Source organism: Triticum dicoccoides, chromosome 5B, assembly GCF_002162155.2.
Source record: "Triticum dicoccoides isolate Atlit2015 ecotype Zavitan chromosome 5B, WEW_v2.0, whole genome shotgun sequence".
NCBI classification, from domain to species: Eukaryota; Viridiplantae; Streptophyta; class Magnoliopsida; order Poales; family Poaceae; genus Triticum; species Triticum dicoccoides.
This window is the reverse complement of record NC_041389.1, coordinates 414,004,378-414,025,002: the sequence shown is the minus strand read 5'-3', so window position 1 is coordinate 414,025,002 and position 20,625 is coordinate 414,004,378. Positions and strand designations below refer to the sequence as shown.

The 20,625-nt window shown below is 41.0% G+C and overlaps 1 protein-coding gene across 1 annotated transcript; it reads right to left on the bottom strand.

Moving 5' to 3' along the window:
• Positions 1 to 5,053: 5,053 nt before the first annotated feature.
• On the bottom strand, positions 5,054 to 19,817 carry LOC119309659 (kinesin-like protein KIN-7I). The gene is made up of 31 exons (XM_037585618.1): positions 19,583 to 19,817; positions 19,409 to 19,498; positions 18,918 to 19,036; positions 17,416 to 17,529; positions 17,243 to 17,324; positions 17,100 to 17,167; positions 16,960 to 17,031; positions 16,167 to 16,312; positions 15,982 to 16,084; positions 14,420 to 14,500; positions 14,249 to 14,317; positions 14,119 to 14,178; positions 13,877 to 14,038; positions 13,698 to 13,754; positions 13,094 to 13,321; positions 12,821 to 12,973; positions 12,642 to 12,746; positions 11,090 to 11,179; positions 10,779 to 10,928; positions 10,173 to 10,286; positions 9,981 to 10,067; positions 9,689 to 9,892; positions 9,409 to 9,576; positions 8,665 to 8,871; positions 8,471 to 8,560; positions 8,255 to 8,392; positions 7,587 to 7,684; positions 7,140 to 7,203; positions 6,676 to 6,795; positions 6,524 to 6,595; positions 5,054 to 5,568 (listed from the first exon to the last, which is right to left on the bottom strand). Exons 1-31 carry the CDS (start codon positions 19,707 to 19,709, stop codon positions 5,335 to 5,337), a joined length of 3,672 nt encoding a protein of 1,223 aa, XP_037441515.1. The 5' UTR covers positions 19,710 to 19,817; the 3' UTR covers positions 5,054 to 5,334.
• Positions 19,818 to 20,625: the final 808 nt, after the last annotated feature.

Sequence of the window (20,625 nt, the reverse complement as noted above, 5' to 3'; positions counted from 1 at the left end):
CGTCTCCACTGGGTCTGAGATAAGGATCGGGTCGAGGCCACTGCGGGGGTGCATCATGAGCAATCATGCACGCAGACGCAGGGCAGTCGCACTCACGGGAATGTAGTCGTAGTAGCAGCAGTACGTGGAATCTCGCAGATTTCATCATCGCTCGCCTCAAGGAGCACCACACCCCCTGACTGTCATTAGCCATCACTACCGCCGCCTCGATCGGTTGTTTTCCTGAACTTTTTCGGGGGCGGTGCTATGGCCGACGAGCAAGGTGTTAGAATAAATCCGAGGCATACCGTCGATCATTCGAGGACCAAGCAATCACACAAACACGACACCAAGATTTGTTAACGAGGTTCACCGATATGGCTACATACCGGGGTCTGACTACGGACGCTCCTCCCCGTGACACCGCTACAATACCGCACCCGATCGCCCTGGACACCGGCACATGCCGCCGGCTTCCCCTGCGTTCTGGTGCTATTATGTTGGGATAGGTTATATCGTGTGTCTACCCTCGCTATATAAGAAAGGCCTAGGATACAAGTGTCCTACTAGGACACGACTTCATATCCTATCTAAACACAATACTACTCACAGTCCAGTTGTAACCTGTCTTGTACACAATATTCGACACAACTCTAACAAACTCCACCTTGGCGAATATTCTCCACCACCTTGAATTCGTTCATGCGTCAAACTTGCATGTACATTGGACTTGAGCTTATTCCATGAGCACCGCTGCTACTCCAAAGACTCCATGTGACTCCACCTGCAACTTGTAGTCCCTTCTTTTCTTGACCACAGTCAACACTCGAGCAAAATTAAGTTCCTTATTACTCTAGTTTGTGCTCCCAACTTCCAGAGTGTCAGTCCAACGCCATCACACACTGATCACTGACCTGCGTGAAAAATGAACAACTCACATGTTGGGTGTCACACACAAGAATTACATGAACTCAATATCACCACTCCTTTTTTGACCGCCTGTCTGAAACTTGAAGGAATTTCACCATTGCTTGTAGTCATCTCGAGTCAAATTCGCAGTTGTCTCACCACATGTATGACCACCAGAGCCCTGGCCCGTCTCCATGTCCCGTGCGTACCGCACGCCTCGCCGCTATTACCGCGTCGAGTCTCCGCTGTCCCGGTCGAATCTCAAGGGTCGCAAAACCACACCACTCAACCCTCACTGCAGAGTATCGCCGATCATTGCCGACCGGTGACGAGTTTCACGCTTCCATCAAACCACTGGGCTTCAGTCCGAACTACGTGTCACTCGCTTTTCCCGCCCTTGCTGAATAGGCTTCGATTCCCTGGATCCTTACACCGTACCTCCTCAATCCAACTCTTCAACATGACTCCATGGTAGATGATCAGTCCACCCTCGCGCCCCGTCGACTTCAAGCTCCGTTTATACACCACCTTGAATCAACCCCACGCCATAGTCTTGTCGAAGTCACACAAGCCCTCGGGGCCTGTGCCACACGCCCCAGAAGTCGGTCACCATCAGCATCACGCTCCTATGTCGTCGTCGCCGATCCCACCACCGTCTTCTGCACCAACCGACTTGCGTCGATCCGTCAAACCGACAAGTCTGACCCAGCCAAACATATCCGACTGCAACCATGCTCCACCCTGCACCATGACCGCTCGCACATCTGTGCATGTCTTGGATGCCATGTGTATGCATGATCTTCACGATGCACTTCCAGGCTCCTCTGAACCATATATGCACGTTGTCAATCTGTTAAACTCCTGGTAAAACACCGTACGCAATTAGCAATGCATCACAAAACTGCTTCCATGGAAGCTCTCGTGACTGCACCAAGTGTGCCGCCACACCTCCCAATGCTCCTTCTCTAAATCCAATTGCTATCCATGCTAACGTCAATTACCATACTGTTACAGACTGCCCTTTTTTTCACAACTCTCACGCCTGTCACGGCCTTATCCTGCAGCTATCTAGCACCTGCGCCAGCCACTAGCCGTGCGCCTTCGGCCTTGGACCAAAGGCACCGCTCCACCTGGACCTTGTCTGGTGGACACCGCTAACCGCCACCTGGGCCACGCGCCTAGCCTTCTGTGGCCTGGCTCGGCCCCTGCGCTTGCACGTACATGTGCCCTAGCGGGTTACACGACCGTCGCCACCGCTGCAATCCGATCTCGCCGAGACTTCGCCCAATCGTGTCACGTTAAGCCGCCGCTTCCGATTACTTCTGACATGAGCAGAACTCCCGCCGCCTCTATCGATCTTTTCAGTCGCAAGCCGACCACCAACCGATCCGACGAATTCTGCTCCACCTCCAGATCAACAACCGAAACCTCAAATCGAACCTTGCTCTGAAACCATTTTTTAGAATAAATCTGAGGCATACCGTCGATTATCCGAGGACCAAGCAATCACACAAACACGACACCGAGATTTGTTAACGAGGTTCATCGATATGGCTACATCCTCGGGGTCTGACTATGGGTGCTCCTCCCCGTGACACCGCTACAATACCGCACCCGGTCGCCCTAGACACCGGCACATGCCGCCGGCTTCCCCTGCGTTCCAGTGCTATTATGTTGGGATAGGTTACATCATGTGTCTACCCTCGCTATATAAGAAAGGCCTAGAATACAAGTATCCTACTAGGACACGACTTCATATCCTATCCAAACACAATACTACTTACAGTCCAGCTGTAACCTGTCTTGTACATAATATTCGATACAACTCTAACACAAGGCGCACCAGCAGCGAGCAGCCTCGTGTACGAACGGGGACATGTGTAGGCCGCGTGTCCATCACACGGCTCCTACTACGGTAGTACTACTAGAATTGTTATGCGTCTGGAGATGGATCTGCGGCTGAGGATCCTGCGGGCAAGCGTGCGTGTCTGTCCGTCCCATCTTCCACGCTCGACCATCCACGACCGGCAGCTTCCTCGTCCCGTCCACCATGTCCCGCCTCGGTGACGAGACCATTGAGGTAGATAGATGGACATGCACGGTGATCAGGAAGGAATGGCACAAAAGAAAAAGGCTTCGGGTGGCTGCTTCCACGCCACGCTCTCACCTCACCTGTGTCGGTCAGCCCCAAGTTCCCAGTCCCAAGATTCTGATTCCGATGGACAGGTCGGGTGTGCCCATGCCACATTCTTGCAAGCCAAACATGATTTAGGGGTTCCAATAAAAGTCACCTGACTTATAAGTCAGGTGACTTAAAACCAGTGACTTATAAGTCACGCCTGTTTGATTGTCACCTGACTTATAAGTCACCTGATCACATTTTTCTACACCAATCCACATCATGCAGGTGATAGGACCCGCACAAAAGGGGGTGACTTATAAGTTTTAAGTTGGGGTAAAGCAACTTATGACTTATAAGCTGGGGTGACTTAGGGCCTGTTTGGTTCCAAATAAGTCAACAACTTATAAGTCGAAAAGTGAAAAAAGTGACTTATTTTGCCAAACAGACCCGACTTATAAGTCACCCCAACTTATAAGTCATAAGTTGCTCTACCTCAACTTAAAACTTATAAGTCACCCCTTTTACGTGGGTCTCATCACCTGCATGATGTTGATTGGTGTGGAAAGGTGTGTCAAGTGACTTATAAGTCAGGTGACAATCAAACAGGCGTGACTTATAAGTCACTGGTTTTAAGTCACCTGACTTATAAGTCAGGTGACTTATTGGAACCAAACAGGCCCTTATAAGTTGCATCTGTTTGGCAAAATAAGTCACCTTTTTCACTTTTCGATTTATAAGTTGGTGATTTATTTGGAATCAAACAGACCCTTATTCATTCCTGGGAGTGTGAGGTGAGCTTGTCTTCTCTTCTTTCTACGTACTCCCCAAGGAAAAGCTGGTCTTTCGGCCGGGTCAGCCACTCAGTTCAGCTGGGTAGATAAAGTAGCATGTTTGGTCTCGAAACTGCAGAACGCCATTCGCGAAGAACATAATTCGCTCTCTTCGACGTCGTTCACAAAAAGAACGGAGACAACGATAGGAAACATCCAGTGCCACAAACAGTGTGCTGTTAGCTATGCTAATTACTAGTTCACCTGGCAACACGTGCACCGCGCTATTTACGTTTTGATTCCTGATAAAGGTTGCTGCAGACTGAAAACATGTTTGAGTTTCAGCAGACTCTTCCGCTGTGTGTTTTTTTCCCGAGAGTACGCTGACGTACCATACTTTATAGAAGGGAGCAAATATTTACAAGAATCTGACAACCAATGCCAACATCAATTGTCGGTACACCTACACCGGAGTACAAACAAAGCTAACTTCTCACAAATCTATCTAACCCACCCACACCAAAACTAGCACGTGACCAATCACGGATGTCCCCAAGTATCACCAAAGCAAGCTCTCTAGGGCCAACCACCTGCTCCGGCGAGTTGTACATGGGCATTTCTTTGCTTCCAAATGGCCACAACGCTCCGATGACCAACGAGTCAAATCCTCTCTTCTCCTTCCCGTGGAATCCTCTCCTAGCCCTAAGCCACCACTCCTCGAGTGGCTCCTGCCCATCCAGGTTGCCAACATTTACATGCAGAGTGTCAAAACACGTGTGCCAAACTTTTCTCGCGTAGGAGCACTGCACCAGAATGTGCTCGACATTGTCCTCATCTTGCAAGCAAATGTAACAAACCTAAGGCTCATCTTGAAGACCACGGCGTGCTCTCCTGTCCGAGGTCCAAAATCTATGTTGTGGTTTGAAGTGCCTCAAAACTTACTAGCACAGTTTCTTAACACCACGGCTCCATCTCAAATCCCCTTTCCCCGAACAGCCAGGATAGATGCATGAACTCGGTTATTCAGATGCTTAGATGATCACATTATATGTTCAGGATCAACCAATCAACCAGCCTAGTAAGAGCATACGTACTTGCGAGCCTGTTCAGCATGCAACCATGCCTTTAATGCCCAGGGCGGCCAAGACCCATGAGCGTACGATCTTGGAAATTTTGGATTCACGATCTGGATGGCTAATTAGAGGTGTACAGCACCGAGTGAAGCCCGGCCTGTACCAGTCGTCCTCTAGGGCTGATGCCCATGACCCGTCCATGTCCAAGCCCAAATCATTAGACCACAAGCAAATGTACAGCATATTACAACTTCAGAGCGGAATGCTAGCAAAGCTATCAGTAGCACGAGGCACCAGGGGTCCAGGCCGGAATACGACGGTCTCTAACGACTCTGTACAACCTGGCAATCTTAATGAAGCCGACTCAGGCACTGGTCTGAAAGAGTCAGACCTGCATTGAGGCAATTATCGCCGCTGCCAACACGTGAAACGGTTCCACTAGGTTAGGAGCACGTAGTTGCGAAGAAGAAAGGTTACTGCGTCAGTTTGATGCGGCTTCTGGTCGTTTAAGCTCTTCTCTCAGCTTCAGGACCTCACGGCACGTCTTTCTCAGCTTTTCCTTCAGCATGTCGGTTGCTTTCTGATAATTCTCATCCATCAGCGCCCGTTCTTCTACTGCCTCTTTAAGCCTTCCGCGGTTCGCGTCGAGCTCTGGTTGCAGCCACCGGATTTGCATGCGAAGCTTTGTTTTTTCTTTGTTGTGGGTCGAAGCATCCTGTAGAAAGAAAGCAGGTTATGGAACTGGTATTGTGGAGATTATGCTGGTTGGCGGGCGATCTTTCTGGCATGCAGTGTGCTCTTCTGCTTCACTGGCTGGCCAGTCACTGCTTTACTGAACCGCGATCAGACAAAATTTGAACAGGAAATTTTAGTTAAGTGACACAACAGTTTAAAGAGGACAGCTAGAACCACCGATTTGAGTTTCTTCCGGAATTTGATGACACAGCACTGCAAGAGAATCATCAGGAATTTCTTTGTTGCGTTAACTGTCTGTCAATTTTCAATGCTTTCTACATATACTGTCAACAGTCAAGTTACGAAATGTCATCAATAGCATTATTGTGGTACAAAAATACCAGAATTACAGTCGGTTTCTGAAAGTAGTCCACTCAGTTCTCTGGAAACTTGAGGAACTATAGGAAACAAGGTTCTAGGGTTGGTGTCAGTATAAATCTTCATCTTGAGTCAGTTGAGTGCATGTCGATCTATTGGAATAGAACTTCAGTGCGCAAACAAGCAACTTATGCAATGAAAACATGCCAGAATGATTAACTATATGCTGCTTCCATCGGCCCACTTATGATTCTGAAAATGGGAATGTGTTCTGTGGTAGAATCTAAACTCATCAGCTTGTATACGTTTTTTTTGCTTTCAGGGTCCTAGTACTGTGTTTAGTGAAATATTTATGATATTCCATCTCCAAAAGTGAATGAACACATAAAAATGCTATAAAATAAAATAAAACAGCAGATGTTCCTATCTCAGCACAGGCTACTACAAGAACCCTACTTGCGTGCAAAGCTACAATGAATTTATTTCCAAAGCTTGATGCTGATACTCAGTACAGTAATCAGGCACTTATTCTGGAAGATTTAACACTTCAAAACTCAAACCGCAGAAATACTCTGCCTGAACCAACCGTAGAGAGTGATGGGTTCAGCAATGCTTACATTTTTCATCTTGACCTCCATGGCAGATATCTGACAGCTCAACTCATCCATATTAGCTTTGGCCTGTAGTAGCTGCATAAATGACACATAAAAACAACTTAAATTTAATTTACTGAGATAACTTGTAAGTTGTAACAAATTATCTGACTTGCCTTATTATTGGAAACCTCCTTTAAGGCTTCTAATTCATTGATGACTAAGCTCATCTGTTTCATCTTAGAAAGTAAGCTATCGCGTTCTTCCGAAATAAGCTGTAGTTGCTTGAAAAGTTCCTGCTCAAAATTGGAGTCAACACAAAAGATGGAAAATATATCTCCTGAAGTTTTACTCCCTAGAAAATCAACTGAAATTTTTAATAATTATAAAAAATATTAATGGTTAGCAATCTTGTGTGATCCATGAACAACCAAGTCATAGCAAGAAACTCTAGCCAATTGTTTCTCAACAGGGAAAGATCATTAAAACTCAAAAGTGAAACAACATAGCTGTCCTGGTGATGGTACTTATTTGTGTGCAACTAGTCCTGACAATACGAATACATATTTTAAATTTGGTTTCCTGATGTTCTAAAAAAAGATTTCACACTAAGAGCAAAATGGATGGGCTTAAGGCTTACATTTTCATTATCAATGTTTCTTCCTTTCTCCACGAGTTGTTCTGATTCTTCACAACTCTCCCTGCTGCATCAGATAACATAACTAGCAGTAAGTTGAGTACATGAGCGTATGCAAACACACCATGCTTCCTTGGAACCTATGATGATTTACTCTATGAACTTTTTATGTTCACTAGCACTGGAGTAATTGCCTGCGTTCTAAAATTGCTTTCATCGCTAATGCTCTAAAGATTCAAAAGAACTTCTGATAATTTTGATTTGTTCTTTTGTTTCTCATCAAACCACATTCAAAATATATGAAGCATCTTAGCTCCGTGTGAAAAGTATTGAATGAAACTACATTAGTAATAGACTATGTGCATGCTGTTACCTACCAAGTCGATACAAAACTGAAGCACAATAGAGTGGTACTGTTGCATTGAAAAGAGGTTCTGAGAGAAGACTGACCAGCATTTTCCCTCATTTATGTTATGCTCCATAGAAAGGATCATTTTGTCTTCCCGAGTTTTTAACAATTCTCTACACTGCACCAGCTCTTGTCTCACCTAGTGACATATTGAAATAATATACAGTAATAAGAAATGAGAAACAGACAATTATATAAAAAATTGATGAAAATAAACATGGAACTAACATGAACTAAAAAAATAAACTAAAATTAGGCATCTTGCAGTACCCCATACTTGTTCCTGCATACCAAGACAGGCCAATGGATGTCTAATAAAAAAAGAGTAAATATAGTGATGTCCTTCTATGAGTACTAAATACAGTACAATATGGATCAAATAAACGGAAGGAACTTGAGAAGCTAGTTTGAGCTGTCAAATCGAAATGGCAAAACATAATTCATGCCTTCATGGTATAAAGTTTCTAACGACTTCTACTGCTTACTGATCAACGGTTCACTAGTCAAATAATTCTAAACTGCAGATGGCATGCATGCACAGTGCTTACTTCTGCCTAACTCAAATTATAGACATATCGTCAGTTGACATTCACAAAAAAAACAGTTAGAAGATAACCACATTGCATCTGCACGCTAATTGTCGACGTTGAGGATTGATCATAAATTAGATCTGGCAGGTATGTAATCAAGAGAACTCTATTGAACGTACCTTAATCAAATCTTCGGATAATTTACTATTCTCATCAGTGCATATATCCAATTGCTGCTTAGTTTCTAAATATGCTTTCTCCTTGGCTATCCACATTGATCTTTCAGATTCCATTTCCAGAAGAACATCAGTAAGTTGCTGCATTTCAGAGCACAAAAAAATCAAACAAATTACGGAGAGCGTCAACGTTTTGGATAAAACCGTAAAGCTAATTACCATTCCCAAGTCTTCTTTTTCCTTTGATATAGAACTGAGAGAAGCCTCCACTTTTCTACCAAAAGACTCAGATTCATCAAGTTTTTTGGTCTGTATCACAGAAAAAAGAAATTTCATGGTGAAATTTTTTTTGGGGTTAGACAAAAGGTGTGGGGGATCTGGCAAAATATACTGCAAAGCCATTTTAAGTATACCAATACAACAATCTCGTCGTTTAAGGAATTTATCTTTGATTCTGCGGAAGTAAGCCTGTTTTCGAGATCTTCCTGTTCCAACACCATAAACTCTACTTTAGATAGCGCTTCTTCCTTCTCTGCAGTCAAGGTAGCTAAAGTTTCTTGCAAAGAAGCAATTTCATCTTCCATATCAGAAGCATGAATCTCAAGCCTTTGGTACTCCTCCTGAATATGAAGAAACAAGATACACGGTCATAGATAAACATAAGCTCCAGTAAATGAAGAACAGACTGCATGCCATTAATGCCGTAATACATACATACACAACACATGTATTGTAAATTTGTAAGGTGGCACTCATTTTCTGACTGCAGGTCAATTAAAATGATGGACCTTCTGGATAAAGAAACGAGGCACTGAAACCGGGCTTACTAAAAAAACTTGTGGCATAACTACAAGGTATGAGAGCAATAAACTATTAGAATCCAAAAAAAAAAACTAGTATTTCCTAGCCAGTAGCTTGGGACAAGTGATGTTATATCCACAATGGTATACCAGCTACTAATGTGCAGCTGTCTGAAACATATAATCTAGAACCACGGTATGGTATGAGGGTGTAGTTGGAGTTTGGGTTTATTCCTGGAGCTGTGGTGATTTACGTAAGTCTTGCTATAACAATATCATATGAGCACCTCAACATGTATCAGGATGCTTAAGAATAGTGTGTTTGCACAAAGTAATACAAATTGGGAAGACTGCAACCTGCAACTGCACAGCTTGATCAAAAAATCCAGCAAGTTCTTCTGGCTTCACATTCAATTCATGTCTTTTATCAACAGTGACAGAATCATGTTTCCTTAAATCACGTTCAAGATGGGTCCTCTGGCTTTGTAACTTCTTTATTTCCCTGTGTGCCTCCGCTTTTTCACCCTGGACAAAGAGTATGGATTCATACTTGCTACATTTTACCGTTTTGGAGAAGATACACCTGAATTTGTGCCACCGTAATGAACGATCAAATTACTGAGTACAAAATAATAACCTCAAGTTTAATTTTTTCTTGAACATAATTCTTCAGCTTGTTGTCAGTCTCTCGTAACTTTGTTTTCGCTCTTTCAAGTTCCTTTCGGATAGACTCCTTTTCTTTCATCAAGGAAGATGATGACAAGGTCGTGACTTCCTTTTGGAGAGTTAGAAGCTCTGAGAGAATGTTATCCTTCTCAAGTTCATGTTGAAGAATACAATCCTGAGTATAAGTAACATTGTTAGAGCAGACACAAGAAGTTAGAAACTTGATGACTGACGATAGCTTAATAACTTAAGTAATGACAGACATCCTTGGACTTCTCACAGCTTTCCAGACTGGACTTCATCCTCCGAAGTTCATCCTGTTGATTAAGGAACTGTTCGTGTAGCAGCTTCTGCACTCAAGTCCGAGTATGTTAACAAATGGTAGCTCCTTAGAATTTAAGTATGTATAGCCTGGTCAAAATTGAAGTGTGGATTGGATAAGTTGATATAGCTACCTTCTCCAATTCAAGTCTGCTGATTTTCTCCATCAATGTTTTTGACATTTTCTCATGATCCATAATCACGTAACTGGATTGTTTTATATGCCCATAAGCAGACTGCTTGAATTCCTACAGAAAGAACAATTGAGATCATTTCGAAATATAGTACTTACAAGAAAAACAACTGTGGTACTAAGTCTACATAGATAGATCTATATGCAAATTGATAATAGACAGAACAAAGTATTCCGTCGGCACCAGACATTTACCAGACCATCTGCATACCTTTTTCAACTGGTTTATGACCTACAAAGTCGATGGCGCCCATTCATGCAAATACTTATTTGCGTAACCAAAATAGTAGCTTATACGTAAACAATATATCCAGAGGATATGATCACATTCAACATTTGAATTGCCAAAGTATTTCATATTATTTAATTGATGAGGTGATACCAATAATTTAGTAAAATGCACACTGGCCCAACATTGAATTTTGACTGAGACAACTTGTTTAATGAAATGACTCCAGGGTGAATATTGAGGAAAGGAGAGCAAGGGGAAGAGGGACATGATTAATCAATGAACTATGGAGATACAATCATGATCAGAGAAACATACAGTTACGTTCTCTGCAATCGCAGACAGACTCTGAAAGAGTTCCTCAATGAAAGAAATAGCATTGTCGACTGAGTGGGTTGTCTGATCCATCTGCACAGATATTCCATGAGTCTCCATTGACACGTTGCTGAGGAATTCATCCACTAGTTCCTGTAGTTATACCAAATGTTTCATTCAAGTACGCAATCATGTCAATAAATCAGACTGCGACATGAAAATGGTGTAAGAAGATTAGAGAACTGATTAAACATCCTAATTATGCATTATATTAGAGAAGAGAAAGAACAATGCAAGTGGAGATAGGAAAGTACTTGTTTGGATTTCCAAATAGTAGCCAGAGCTGATAGCTTCTCACCAGCAATTTTTGCTTCTTCTTGTGCCGCCAGAGCATTCTTCTGAAGCTGAAACCAGGCCAAGAATCAATAGACAATTACAAGGAAAATATGCAAATCCATTCTAAATAGCTCTCATATGATGCAAGTAGCATGGAAACATAATGAAGCTAATGCAAGGCAGGTAGAGCATAATGAAGGAAGGACACCAATGTCTGTAATGAACTTTTTTCAGGCTATTGAGTTACAGTTTAAAGAACAGATAACATTTAAGAAAAAAGTATCACACAGATGCTATGTGATTTTCTTAGCTAAATGGATAGTATAACAGCCATATTCTTTTATATCTGTGCACTAGAAGTAAATCTAAATATGGGAGTCTTAGATGATCATGAAAACAGATGGCAGCTTCACCAGATGCCAGTCAAAATGAGGTTACTTGATGGTCTTACTTTTACCACAGAAAACATGTACAAAATGGTAAGCAAAGCTTGTTGCTCCCTCTTTTTGGGACAATTGGTTCATGGGTAATTTTGATTATCACCACATGTATGACAATATCAAGAAAATTAAAATAACATGATATTGTTTAATAAAGTTAACATACAACTTGGTTTTTTAAGTATCTTCTGTTGATTAATTGCAGGGTCTGGGCGGGGTGCAATTGGCTATAGCCAACCGGTGTCCTGTTCGCCAAGTTATTGCTTGAGCTCGTGAACCAAGCCCTTCCTGCTTGTGCTCGCCCTCCAGCGCAAGTGCGCAACCTCACCATCGCCGTCAACAGCAACAATCCTTTACCCAAGTTCCTCCTTGGCACCTTTGCCATCATGGTCAGCAAGATCTCCTTCTCCAAGTTCCTTTTCAGCATCCTTCCTGCCATGCTCGCCACGACAGGAAAGCAGATGGAAGCCATCAAGGAGGGTCGCTCACTGTCCATGCCGTCACTCTCAACGTGCCCATCAGGCCCTCATCACCCTGAGGACTTCCTCCGTTGGTGGTCGTTCTTAAATCACTTAGTGCAGACGTGTTGATAAATATCTGTAACAGCTCTTTTAGGCCTTAGCAGCACATGCAAGACGCAAGGACCAAACCAAATGGTTTTGCTGTAAAAGATTTGTAACAACCGATTTTAAAATCTAAATAGTCCACACAAGACAGCATAAAATCTAAGAAGTAGATGATGGTGTTCTCGACACTTCTCTTGTGGTGAGTCAGAAAGTTGTCTTTAAACTGAGTCAACATGTCCACATTTGATGGCAGCTGTGCAGAAGGACTAACATGGCCAAATTTGTGTACACAGATCTATTTGGCCAATTTCGTAATTAAGGGAGCAAGCTCAGCAACAGGCGATAGTTGACAGACCAAAGTAGTACCAAACTGCATGTTAAAGTTGTTAACTCATGATTTAATAGGCGAATATATCGATAATATAACATGCCTGACAAGATAACAAAGCTACCTAGCACCCAAAAGGAAGTAACATATTGGATATGTTTGAATTTTAAATATAATACAGTATAAGATAATTCACCTCTTCATACTTCTCACTGAAAGAAGCCTTCTGCTGCGTTGCCACCTCAAGAACATCGTCCAAGTTATTTTGAATCAAACTCTTCTCTAACTCCAGCGAGTTTACCTACTTGGGATTTCCAGAAATACTTATTGGAAACACATTTCAGAATAGGGAAATCATAGAAAAAGGACTAGCACCTGGTCTTGAAGTTGTTTAATGACAAGAATTGCCTCGGACTCTCGAGCAGATAAGCCACTAGGTTCTTGACTTAGCATGGCATCTTTCTGCTCATTAGGGTCTTGGGGTAGTTCAGGCACTGAACCCCTAAGTTGCTCTTGATCTGCTTTCTTCTGTCAAGACAATGTATTTCAAAATTCAGAAGGCATTTGCAGTAAAAAAATGTGGATTCACTTTTCCAATCAAACCTCAATAGCGATATGTTGCATTAATTGAAAATGAGAGTCACACACCATTGTATTTGGCTTTCTTCTGCTGGTAACATGCAACAAAGCATGTGCATCGGGAAGAGAAACATCTTCATTTGATAGATCACTGAATGAACAACCATGAGCAGAAGGCTCGCCATTGCTGGCGTAACTTTCTTGCATTAGCTCTTCAAAACATGGGGGCATCCCCATGTTACGCTCTTCACGAACTGAGCTGCTTGCAGAGCCTTGTTCAGAAGCAGGTTCTTGAACCTGGATATTTGTAGAGATGCCCAAAACATATCTTAACAACATATGTAGTCTTCTATAAATTTGATGAAGTTCTGTCATGGACTGAACATGAAAAGAAAACTATAACATGAACATTGACAGAAGTATGTCATGTATCCATATGAAGTACCAAAAAATGGAATATCACATGTAATTTATCCCAGGAACTAAAGAAGAGGAGAGAAGTAAAGTAAGTACCCAGAAAGAAGGGCATCCAAGTGAATATTTTGGGTAGTTGTTTTAACATTTCATAAATGATATGAGAACAATCAGCTCATGATGCTATAGCGACCCCAAAAGAACAATGTACCTTTAGATTTTCAGAATGATGAATTTAACATGTTACAGTATATTATACCTCGACACTGAATTCATTCGACAGGGGTCGAGCACACCATGTTTGCCTTCTTTTGTTCTGTTCAAGGGACAAATATAAAGACATCAGAGGTAGGTTTACATTGTTGTTCCGCTGTCTAAATGGGGCAGCTTGTTATGACTATCAGTACATACTATGAGATAAAGGAAATGAGTACTGACCTTACTAGAAACAATAGCCCTATCATCTCTCTCTGAATTTAAAACCAACGAACTAAGATTTTCGATCTTCTTTGCTTGCTGAAGCAACCTCTTCTCGCGTTGCTCTTTAGCTTTCCTTTCCTCCTCCAACTCTAAAGCAATTCTCTCTTTTTCCAGTTCACTCTGGAAACAGTACTCAGATTATTTAAGGCACTATACTCTACAACCAAGAGATAAGATGTGCTTAAGGATTAGAAAGGGACCTGTAGCAGGGTGTTCCTCAAGTGCAAAACATCTTCATCCAAGTGTTCACTTTGAGAGTTCTGTGGACGCAGGTATACAGTTTTTTAGGTTCAAGATGCATTGACTTAACATAACTTTTTTAATACATACCTTGAGTTTTGCTCGAAGTTCCTCTATTTCTTTCCTTTGGCGCTTTAAAAGAGCGGCATCCGTCAAAATCTGTATTTGCATACATACATGTGGAGTAAACATTTATGCATTTTTAACACCTTAATTAATCAGGAAAACGCAATTTGATTGACAATAAAAAAATGTCATTACCTCATTGATTTCTGCACAATTTGTAACACGTAATGCCCTACTAGCAAATTGCAAGCTGCTTTTAGTCTCATCTGCATGGACCTACAGTACAAATAAAGTGAATAGTTTGCAAGGACATATGCCAAAAAATTGAAGCAAATAAATAATTGTAACTTTGTAAGAATAATTGTTCTCTCTTTTTTTTGAACTTCTTTTCAAATGTCCAATTTCTGTTACTCTAGTACTATCTCTGTACCTTAACTTAATATAAGACTTCTTTGACACTATGATAGTGCCAAAAACGTCTATATTAAGGTACAGAGGTAGTATTTTCTAAGCATGGTTGTAGATTATCACATGAAAGGAAGCGTTGGTGCAGCGGTAAAGCTGTTGCCTCGGACCAACAGGTTTGAGTCCTGGAAACAGCTTCTTGCAGAAATGTAGGGAAAGGAGTCCTGGAAACAGCCTCTTGCAGAAATGTAGGGAAAGGCTGCATACAAATGACCCAAAGTGGTCGGACCCGGACCCTGCGCAAACGGGAGCTACGTGCACCAGGCTGCCCTTTTTAGTTCTACAATATTCACATCACTTTAGGAGTAGATCATTTGAGGAACACGTAGTATGTAGATAATCATTAAGTCAGAATTCCGCTAGTACAAAGATCTAGTAACACATTTTATCTTCTAAAGCTGAGGGAGTTCTATCCACTGCACCACCACCAACACAATAACACATATGTAACATATTTGTCCATTCCTAACTTACAGAAGAAAAAAATACCAATGTCCTTAAAGACTATCCCGCAACGAACTGGCCCGTCACCTGTTTTTCTCCACTTAATAATGAGAATTATATGTGTGGATTTCTTCGATGGAAGCGTTGTGAAAAACTAGTTTCCCTTATGTAAGGCCTTGATTGGATTGTCGTGTTTCCTCCAAATACACCTGTAAAATAAATACAGGTCTCGGCTCGTCGTTTCGATTCCAGCCGAAATTTGCTACGCGGCTGGTAAGATACAAGTGTAAAGTAAACACCCCCGTATTTACTTACAACCATTCCAAGCGCGCCCTAAAAGGGTTATCATATAATATTGCAAAGCTACCATTATGTTAATATTGCTTTTTTAAATTTACAATCAAGAATTCCCCACAGATCTTATTTTGATTAATGGTATTATTGTAAATTTTCAGTTCACCAATCAAGCCACATGAGTACATGACAAGGTAATAGTTGCGGCTAGCCGACTAATGACTGACCTATGACGCAATACCTGAAATTAAAATTAAAATGGAATCCATTTTAATGACCAAAGAGGATGTCATGATAATCATTTTATAATTTCCAACACCATACAATTAACCGTTAAATAAAATTGAACAGTTGATTTTCTTTGAGGGAATTAAACAATTGAAATTACAATAGCAATGCACAAGAAATAATAAATACTTGTGGTTCATACTTTACTGTCCAAAAATGCAGTAAGTGAGAAAAGATAAAACACCTAATATCTGTATTCTACCTCCAATACCAAGCAATATAGGAACCGGTCAATAAGAGATACGGAGATGTTTAATATAGCATACCTGTGCAAGTGTTATATTACAAATGATAGCTGTGTTAGCATTTCCACCCAGAGCAGGTTGCAATATCCTTGTCAACTTACTATCTCGGTAAGGAACGTGCCCCCTGATTATGAAATTCATTACTAAATGAACCCAAAAGGGGGAATCAAATCAACTTGAGTCGTTGTAAGAAGTTTCTAACTTACCCCTGGCCCTTTATGCCTTCACTTAGTTTCTTGATTACTGTTCCGAGAGTCATTAGACTTTTGTTAATGTGGGAACCCTCCTTAAGTCTCACACCTTCTGCACCCGTCTTTGCAGCACGTTCTGAACCAGCTAAGTCCACCAGATTCTAAAATGTGAAAATACATGTCAATTGCAACATAACAAAACAAACCCTGGCAGACAATAATTGTATAAAGTACAACCACTAGTGCAAGAAAGATAATGTTTTGCTTCCTCCAATCACAAATAAGTAACGCTTTCGACATGCCTCCAATCAAAAAATTAAAACGTTTGACTGTGAGTATCCTTTTAATTATTCCATTTGAAAATCATATGTACGTCTTGAAAAATATTTTCAGAATATTATATTTTCTAAGTCTTATACAATTGTATTTTTGTATTATAAATTAGTGTTCAAAGTTACATCTTGAAGACCGTGTCAATGTCTACAACGTCACTTTTTGTGATATGGAGGGAGCAGCAATTTAGTTTTAGTCTGCGATTAGTTATTGTTTTGATTCAAGGCAATATTTTCATTTAAATGCACCTATTTTAGTCATCATAAAAAATCAAATGCACATGTTGTTTCCTTATTGATATGTGTGTTAAAGAGAAATGTGAAATATTCCCTCCGTAACAAAATGTACGAAGTTTTTTATGCTCTATGCAAAACAAAAAACGTCTTATATTTTGTGCGTTTTGCGTGTATAAAGCTAAAAGAAGAAGTAACTTGGACAAAAGCATATGCTAGTTAAAACTGAGAATTGTGTGTACCAGAACAGAAACTCGAACAGCATCACAAGAATCTGTGTCACTGTCATCAGCTTTATCTCGACTCTCAATAACCTGAGTAATTTGTGGCATAAGATAGGTTGATATTGCATATAGGACAGCACAATGGAACCTAAGCATACCATGCGAAATATGGTATGAGAACGGCTGCTGTAGACATTCATATTTGTCTCCCCGATATGACGGTGGGCTGCAATTTTTCTAATAATTATTAAAATAAGTTAATCATAAATTAATTGAGATACCAAACAGTAAAAAAACTTACATTCTCCAAATGACACAAACTTCAAGACTTGTTCAGGACAGGTTACAATTTCCTCGCTTAAGCCAGCAACATATATGCCTCTCTACAAACAAGAATATCAATAAGAAGAGCAAGGAGGATACATAATATTTCAAAATAGTGTTAATTATTTGATACTAATGATGAAATATTACCTCATAATTCTCATGAATCTGCAATTTTCGATGTTCTGGGACAAGAAGATCATTTATTTCTTCATTATAAATCTCCATATAAGACATGCGGACAAGAAATTCTCTGTCCATATGCTAAAATTGTAAAAATTAAGTCAGGCAGAATTATACACTATAGGCAATGAAAACTATAAGCAAAGCCTCATAGTGTACAAAGGTGATTTCGTATTAAACACAGAGGTAGTTAAGAGTACTTTAAACAGGCCTTAAAAAAACCAAGCTGGTCACATTAGCCTTTATGACCATTTGCATCTCAACTTTTTTTAGACCGTGAAAACATAGTACGAACATAAGAAGACATTAAGTACATAATATATCATAACTGACAGACAAACTTATCCAAACATATCTCCCTTCAGTCTCATAACTGTATATTAAAAGCACAATGTGACAGAAAAAGAGAGAAATGTCAAAAAAAATCCACAAAAGAGTCTGACGGACTTATTTTTTATAAGTTAGTCAAAACCAATAGATCTTTATAATCATGCCTAGACAGACCGAGCAATAGATTATCGTGATTGTTTCTAAGAAGATCACAACAGTATATCCTTATAACTAATAACTAATCTGCATGCAACCTTGAATCTAATAAAAAGGAATGGGATGCAAGTAGAGTCCCAGTCCACAAAAGAGTCTGATGGACTTATTTCTGATAAGTTAGTCAAAACCAATAGACCTTTATAATCATATAATCATGCCTAGACAGACCGAGCAATAGATTATCATAATTGTTTCTAAGAAGATCACAACAGTATATCCTTATAACTAATAACTAATCTGCATGCAACCTTGAATCTGATAAAAAGGAACGGGATGCAAGTAGAGTCCCAATCCAATGTGTTTCTCCCTGTGTATTCTCTTTTTTTTTCACCCTCAAAAATAATCTCAAGCATGCAGACTTGACGCCAAACATAGACTTGCTAAATTCACGGTTCTCAAAATATTTTAGATATTAGTTATGAACTTATGGTTCACCGAGTTGATCACAGCTGATATTTTTTTCTAACTACAGTTAGGCATCATCCGCTTTAATTTCTAGATGTAATGTCAAATGTGCTCATTAATTTCATGCACTGCCCTAACATCACATAAAAAACACCGACTGGCAAGCAACATGAGCTTCAGTTTTGTGTAATGATACCTCATAGGCCAACAACATTTACAAACTAACAATCTGCAAACTGACAATCTGAACTTTAATATTGTGCCATTCATAATATTGTATTTCTACAAGTAGCATAACAATATATCTTTATGTGGGTTCAATACATTAAATATGATGACAAACATTTACCACGCAATTATGCAGGACACGTACTAGTTGCACGGAATAAAAAATGACAGTTAGACGGTACTCTAATAGCCAAACGCAATAACTGTGTATATGTTGTAAGCAATCCGCGATACACATTACACAGTAAGCAGAATAAAGATTGTCTGATGAGAATGGACATACAAATCACCTGCTGTATAGTTCTAAATAAATCATGAACCGCAAGCGGTATTATTCCAGGTTCATTAGCAGATCCTCTCATTGTATAGGTCTTTCCGCTGTTAGTTTGTCCATATGCAAACACAGTGCCTGTCATACAAGGAAAGGGACCGAACATTTCATTAATACCCACATGCTGCCAGAATGATGGAGAAAAATATATTCTGCGGATAGTTCACAAAAAATCTAATAAATGAAAAATATATTTAAGAAGGCGCGAGCAAGAATACTGTAGCGTTTTATGGCAGAGTTCGTATGATTAGAAATTGTACATTGTACATTGCTCATCCTGTATCGGTCGGTTACAATTGAGAGGTGAGAACATTATTATCAAGCACCACTATGTAAGAAGCGAAAGAGCCCAGTATTGCGGCCCACAGATTCTACTCAGAGCTGGAGTCAATTTTCAACTTAGCAAGTTGTAGAAATCAGAATTGGAAATTGTGCCAAAGAAATGTTTACCGTTGAACCCTTGCACGGCAGAGTCGACGATGTGCTTGGTGCGGGCCCCGTAGACGTCGGCCGTGTGGCAGTCCTCGACGAAAATCCTGTCTGCGAGAACGAAATAGAGGGCAATTTCTCAGTAATCCCGCGGCTAGCGTCAGGAAGCGAGGGTTAGGGGGGCGGATTCCTCACCGAACTCGAAGCGAGTGGAGGGCTGGGCGGTGAGCGCGACGGCGTTGCCGGAGATCCGCCACGGGCTGCTCTGCGCGTCCTCCGGTGGGAGCGGCCGCGCGCGCACGGTGACGTGGATCCGGTCCATCGCCGGCCGCCGCGGGTCGAGGGGACTCTGCCGGGCCGGAGCGGCGGTGGGGTTTGCTGGTTGGGGGTTCTGGCGAGAGGAAGCAAAGGAGAGCGGGGACTTGGAATTCGTGGGTGTCCGCAGCTAATTTCGTATTCCCGCTCGCAGAAAGTGAAGTTTTTTTGTTTTTTTTTAGGGTTCGCAGAAAGTGAACAACCCTGGACCGTTGTTGGTTTGGAGATTGATGGGCTGTAGAGCACAGAACCAAGGCCCAAAACGGTAAAGGAAAAGAAACAGAGGCCCAAGACTGCAAGGAAGAAGGCGAGTAAGGGGAAAATACATCTGTGCTCTCGAGTGCCAGCGCACCCTATATGCAAAAAAAAAAAAAGTAATTCAACAAATGTTCAGAAATTCCAAATCTTTTTTGAAATCAAACATGATCAAGTCTTGCACTTGTATAAAAAGTTTTGTCAGAGAATGGCTTTGGTTTAATCCTAGGTCGAAGATTCGGAGAAAGGTCGCTATGTACAAGTATTGTACACACGATATTGTCGTCATAAACTTGTCTTTTTTGCCCTCAAGTCAATAGGAATCACTTCTTGTCCAAACTTCTTATACGAGCACAATACCTGATCATGTTTGATTCCAAAAAAGATTTAGATTTTTTAACTTTTTTTGAATTACTAAATTTTTTGGCGCATATAGGGTGCGCGGGTACATGAGAGCACCAAGTTCCTATCCTCCAGTAATAAGGCAGTAAAGCTATGTGCAACATTGTCTTGAAAAAAGGTAAGATGTGTGCAACCCCTCAAAGAAAAGAAAAGATGGGACGTTTGTGCAATGCAGAGTGTGCACGAGATGAATTTCATTTTCCATTCTTTTTGAATAAAAGTGATTTTTTGCGTAGTAATACGTGTCTCATTAATAACATAAAGAT

Coding starts and splice junctions, on each gene's coding strand:
- LOC119309659 (XM_037585618.1), bottom strand. CDS start 19,709: ATGGACCGGATCCACGTCACCGTGCGCGCGCGGCCGCTCCCACCGGAG. Junction 19,499..19,582: donor CTCCACTCGCTTCGAGTTCG/GTGAGGAATCCG, acceptor TCGTTCTCGCAG/ACAGGATTTTCGTCGAGGAC. Junction 8,872..9,408: donor ATCAAGCTGTGCAGTTGCAG/GTTGCAGTCTTC, acceptor CTTCATATTCAG/GAGGAGTACCAAAGGCTTGA.